This window comes from Salvia hispanica, chromosome 6, assembly GCF_029641045.1.
Source record: "Salvia hispanica isolate PSC_SH4W2 chromosome 6, Shi_PSC_v1, whole genome shotgun sequence".
In the NCBI taxonomy this organism is placed as follows: Eukaryota; Viridiplantae; Streptophyta; class Magnoliopsida; order Lamiales; family Lamiaceae; genus Salvia; species Salvia hispanica.
Window position 1 is genome coordinate 42,470,850 of NC_142697.1, and position 6,012 is coordinate 42,476,861.

The 6,012-nt window shown below is 37.1% G+C and overlaps 1 protein-coding gene across 1 annotated transcript; it reads left to right on the forward strand.

Moving 5' to 3' along the window:
- Positions 1–1,056: 1,056 nt before the first annotated feature.
- LOC148923847 (xyloglucan O-acetyltransferase 3-like) lies at positions 1,057–3,161 on the forward strand. The gene is made up of 3 exons (XM_089059877.1): positions 1,057–1,255; positions 1,360–1,643; positions 2,290–3,161. The coding sequence occupies exons 1-3, from the start codon at positions 1,108–1,110 to the stop codon at positions 3,052–3,054; spliced, it is 1,197 nt and encodes a 398-aa protein (XP_088916003.1). The 5' UTR covers positions 1,057–1,107; the 3' UTR covers positions 3,055–3,161.
- The last annotated feature ends 2,851 nt before the right edge of the window (positions 3,162–6,012 follow it).

A 6,012-nucleotide genomic window follows, 5' to 3' on the forward strand; every position in this document is an offset into this window, starting at 1 on the left:
TAAGTAAATAGAGAATAAAGTGGAAAATGAAAAAAGTAGAGAGATGAAGAGAAAAAAAAAGTAAGAGAGAATAAAGTAGGTGTGGAAAAATGTGTTGACTTTTACTAAAAAAAGAAATGACTCTATTACTATGGAACGAACCAAAATGACAAAATGACTCTATCACTATGGAACGGAAGGAGTACTAGTTTTGTGTCACACTTTGATTGATACGAATGAATGAAATGCATAGTATATTATCAAAAATACTACCTCTGTCCCTGAAAATTTGATACATATTACCATTTCGATCCGTCCCTGAAAATTTGATACACTTCACTTTTACCATTTTTTGTAGTGGACCCCATATTCCACTAACTCATTCCTACTCACATTTTATTACTCCCTCCGTCCCGTTTTAGCAGTCCCATTGACTTTTCTGTCCTTTTTTTGTAAAAATGATAAAAAATAGTTAAAGTGGAGAAATGGTAAAAGAAGTGAGACAATAATTTAGATAAGACTCTCCTCTATATTATTCTCTCTCTTAATTTACCATTTATCCTCTTTAACTATTTTTTATGATTTTTACAAAAAGAGGGCAGAAAAGTCAATGGGACTGCTAAAGCGGGACGGAGGGAGTATAAAACTAATACTTTAAAAGTAGGACCCACATCCCACCAACTTTTTCAACTCACTTTCCATTACATTTCTTAAAACCCGTGTCGGGTCAAAGTGTAACAAATTTTGGGGGACGGAGGTAGTAGTAAAAATGAAATAAAAAATTAATATAAATGATTCTAAAATGAAAAAATTGAGTGTTTACCTAATTCCCACCCGAAATTTTGTGAAAAGAAAAGAAACACCTGAACCCGAATCACTTGCCACCAATTCGGCCATCTAAATGTGGGCAAGATCTTAGTTTATACTACTACTAGTTTACTATAGTTTAGAAATGTCTGAAATACCTTATTCTCGCCACTAAATATGCACTTCTCAAATTTTTATATAAGTTGTCAACTAGGTACATGAGTACTACATGTCCCATGTGTTGCTATTCATTACTAATTCAAGTATTCTCACTTCCTCTCTCAAACACACACTCCACACACATACACACACACTGAGATAATGAAATCAACATCAAAGTACAAGAAGAAAGATCACTTGTTGGGCACTACAATTTGTCTCTTGATCTTCTGCATATCATGTGTAGTCCTAATTACATACACAAACAACATGCCTTTTCAACTAAGCAAACACTACCCAACCCAAAAAGGTTAGATTCCCATCAATTTTCTCCCCCAAAAATTATTATAGTACACCATTTCCCCTCCAAAAATTTATTATAGCTCACTTTCTGCAGATTTCATTAATTTGCAGTGATCGAAACCTGCGATTTATACAAAGGGCGGTGGATCCCGGACGCGGCCGACCCGTTGTATACCAACTACAGCTGCACAACAATTCCACCATTGAAGAATTGTTTCTTGCATGGTAGAAAAGATACAGATTTTCTTCATTGGAGATGGAAACCAGACAAATGTGAGCTACCTCGTTTTAGTGCACAAACATTTCTTAGGCTTCTCCGAGGTAAGAAGATGGCTTTCATCGGTGATTCTTTAGCAAGGAATCAGATGGAATCTCTTCTTTGTCTCCTCTCTACGGTTAGTCCTCCTGTTTTATTTCATTATTTATTGAATTCCAACACTTTCAAGTCTAACATAACAAATAAAAAATATATATAAAAAATAGGCAACTTTAAACTTGTACTACTATATTTGTATTAATACAATGTTATCATCCAAAGGGCTCTCTGGGAAAAAAGTAAAATGAAAAACAGTTTGTCAATTAAATGTAACAGTATTTACTTTTAGAATATAAAATTAAGCATATGTAGACTGCAGATGGGATCATTCAAAAGCTCAATAAAAAACTGTACTCCCTCCGTCCCATAAAAGTTGAGATAAAACTTTTGGACACGGAGGTTAAGAATTTATATTAAATAAATAGGAGAGATGAAAAAAAGTACTAAGAAAGATAAGAGAGAGTAAAGTAAATGATGGAATAAAAAAAGAGAGATTAGATGTTTTGTCTTTTGTTAAAAAAGGAAATGACTCAACTTTGTTGGGACGGACTAAAAAGGAATACGACTCAACTTTTTTGGGACGGAGGGAGTACTTGAAATTCTATTGATTTTGATATATGCAATAGGTAGTGTTATTACATAAAATGGTCAAATTCTTCCAATAATTGCATTCTAATATTCACATTTAATCTAACATCCCTAACAAGAATTGGTTGATCTTGCAGGAAGAAACTCCAAAATTAATAGAAACAGATGCAGACAACAAATTCACAACATGGGAGTTTCCTCAACATAAATTCACACTAACGGTACTCTGGTCGACCTTCCTTGTGACAGCGACCGAGATCGTAGTCAACGGTACTGGCATAGGCAGCTTCGACCTGGACTTCGACACCCCCGACCCCAAGTGGTCCGAGAAGCTGCCGTCCATTGACTACGCGATCTTCAACAGCGGGCAGTGGCATCCACGGGGGAACTACTTGTATGAGGGCGGCAAGGTCGTGGGCTGCGTCTACTGCCATGACCCAAACGTCACGGTCTTGGGGCCAGCCGATACACTCAGGAGGTCAATCCGGGCCGCACTGAAGGCCGTCAACGACTGCAAGAAGTGCAACAAGATTGTGGCTTTGGTGAGGACGTTTTCTCCTTCACATTTTGAGCATGGGGGGTGGAACACCGGAGGAAAGTGCAACCGGACTAGGCCTGTGGGGGTGGATGAGGTGGACAGGGGCCGGGTGGACTGGGAGTACAGGAATATTCAAGTGGAGGAAGCGAGGAATGTAGGAAGGGAGAGAGGGAAGGAGATTGGAGTGATCGATGTTACAGAAATGATGCTGGAGAGGGTGGATGGGCATCCCGGGGCGTACTGGATTGACAATTGGACGACGGGTTTTCAAGATTGTGTCCACTGGTGCATGCCTGGCCCGGTGGACACGTGGAACGAGCTCCTGCTCGAGATGATTAAGCGACACAACAGAATAGTACTATAGCAAGAATTCTTCACCTGTTTCATTGTTTGTAAGGACACAAGAATTTTTTTTTCTAACAGATAATTAGATTCAAAAGAAAGAAAAGGGAAACAAGGAATGAAGAAACAGAGGATACTAATAATGACAGAAGAAGGTTATCCGCATTAAAATCTTATCTTAGAACTCTAGCAATTAAATTACAGTTACAACAGGGAAAAACCGTGGCACCATAAAGAAAGTGATTCCGACGTACTTTTATATATTAATTTTATTATGAAATGTGAATGGGATAAAGTTAATAGAACGTGAGGTCCATTACAAAAAAAATGGTAGATAAATGAAACTTGTTTTAAATGGTAGTAGGTAAATGAAATACAAAAAACACGCTAATTACCAACGGAAATATCCGTTGGTAAAATCAATTTATCCGTTGGAAAACAGCATTACCAAGGGATAGTAGCCATAAGTAAAAGCGACGACGCTAATTTTTTACCAAGGGATATTATCCCATGGTAAAATTTCCAACGGCAAATCCCTCGGTAAATCTAGCTCAGGGTTTAGGGAATTTCCAACGGCAGTTGTCCGTTGGTAATTGCTGATTATGGTTAAGATAATTACCAACGGAAAGTGACCGTTGGTAATCTGCAGAAATTTTTTAGCACCATTTCACTTTTCATCATGCAGGTACAATATCATTTTTCTAGCTATATAATTAAATCAATAACCAATAAATAATGACCACCAAAATGAGAATTAGGATAGATAATGTAACATCTCGGAATTTAGAACCCTAATTTTAGAGCCCTAAGATTTATTATTGATGACGTGGAGTCGAGAATGCATTTAATTCATGTGATGATATGGTCGAGATGAGCCTAGGGTTTGCGTTGGGAGTTTGAAAAGTCAAACTTGCTTATTTAATGATGTGGCATGTGACTTATTAATTTATGAGATGAATTATTTGTTTAAGGGTGAGTGAGAATATTAGAGAAAATTTTCATAAATACTAGCCACCTAATTCTCATGATTTTCGAATCCCCCCTTAATTTTTGGGAGAAAGAATTCTATTTTTCCGGATTTAATTTTATTCTTGGGATGTTTATCCAAATTAAATCCAAAACCCAATTATTCCCTTATTTTAAAGAGGAAAAATCGAGCCCTTGTTGCCTTGGTGATTTTCGAAAATCACCTATTGTGGGAAGGAAGGAATTTATTTTATTTTAGTTAATCCCTTATTTGATTTCCTTCCATACCTAGAATTTAAATATTCTACCAAATCTTTCCATACCTCAAGAGATCGTGTCTTATCTTATTTTAGTCAATATTTAAAAATCCATGCCTTATTTAAAGGACATAGGAGACGCCACTTTTTACTCCAAATTGGGATTTTTATTTTTCTCCATGATATTTTATTCTACTCCGTAAAATATACCAAAACAAAGTCTTGGTTATTTTAGAAGCCTAATTTTCGAAACCCAGAGGATTTTGCCCTAGGATCTATTTTTGTTAATTCTTCTTCCCTACTTCACAATATTTATTTATTTAATTGTGGAGAATAAGATCTTACCAAATATTCTATTATTTACCTAAAGATTTTATTGAACTCTATAAATAAGGAGCCAAAAACCTAACCCTAGCCATCACAAATTTTCGCCCCACCCCTTATTTTCGTCCCCCTCCCTCTCCCCCCTTACTCTCTCAATTTTCTTCTACTTTACTCCAATAATCCTCCATCCCTTGTGAAGAATTGAAGTTTGATCCGAGGATTTTGAAGAACCAAGTCTAATACTTAATATTCTACCGTTCGTTTTTCTCTTAAGGTATTTTTATATCCATCTTCTTGATTCTACTCAATTTCTCTTCTTTCTAACCGATTAATCGGTCTTCTTGAACCCTCATGCATCTTGGTTGAGTGAAAGTGGGATAAAAGGGATTTGGGAATATGTTACATGTGTGTGTGTGGCGTGTATGTGTGGCGTGTGTGTGCGCGTCGTGTATGTGTGTGTGTGTTGTGTTGTGTAGTGGGTGTTTGATGGCTAAATATTCTTGTGTGATAAACATGATCTTGATTGATTAGTAATGATAAGATAAATCGATGGGAAAAGGGAAAAGTGTTGAGACATGCATGAGTAAGAGTAGTGTTGAACCTAATTTGTGATATGTGCCTATGTGATTAAAAGGTGAAACTTTGGTTGCGAAGCCGGATAACGGAAAAGCGAAACTACTTGAAATCTAAGCAGTCGAGGTGGGCTTTACTCTTAAAACTCTCTTTTATTTTGTCAAAAATATTGATTGGTGTTATAAGGGTGGTTTAACTGTTATGCCATGCCTATGTTTGCTTTATTGTGATATTGTGTGCCTGATGCCTAGTTTGTGAGTTCGCTCCATTGGGTCATAGGACTATGAATGTGATTATATGAATTCGGGTCTGAGTATGGGCCGCAAACCCTACCAGGCTGTGTACACAAGGGGATCGGGAGCCGTCCTTGCTAGTCGGCCGGTCTCGTGGGCGAAAAGTGTGGCCACACTTTCGTCGCACCATGGAATGATTGTGATCGTTGATTTTGTTGAGGAAAATGGGGAGTTATTTTGATTGGCCAGTCTATGAAAAATATATTTTGTGATACTCGTGATATTCTCTTATAACTGCTTAAAACTCGAGTTCACTTGTAAGGGTGGCATAACTTATAAAATGTTTTGGCAATGAGCTCACTGAGTATTTCAAAATACTCAGCTCTGCATGTGTTTTCCTTATGTGCAGGTTGAACGATGACGAGCGGTGGCGGGTGTTGAGCATGATAATTAATTAAGATGGTTGTTATGAACTCCAAGCGTAGTTGTGTCTTCATACATAGCTACTCTTTCTCTTGGTCGTCTTCCGCTGAATCTTAATACACTTTAGGATTTGTTTTTGGGATATTTGCATCTTGCCTTCGATTTGAGGCCTTAGCTCTTTCTTGTGATTTTTATCTTGGATAT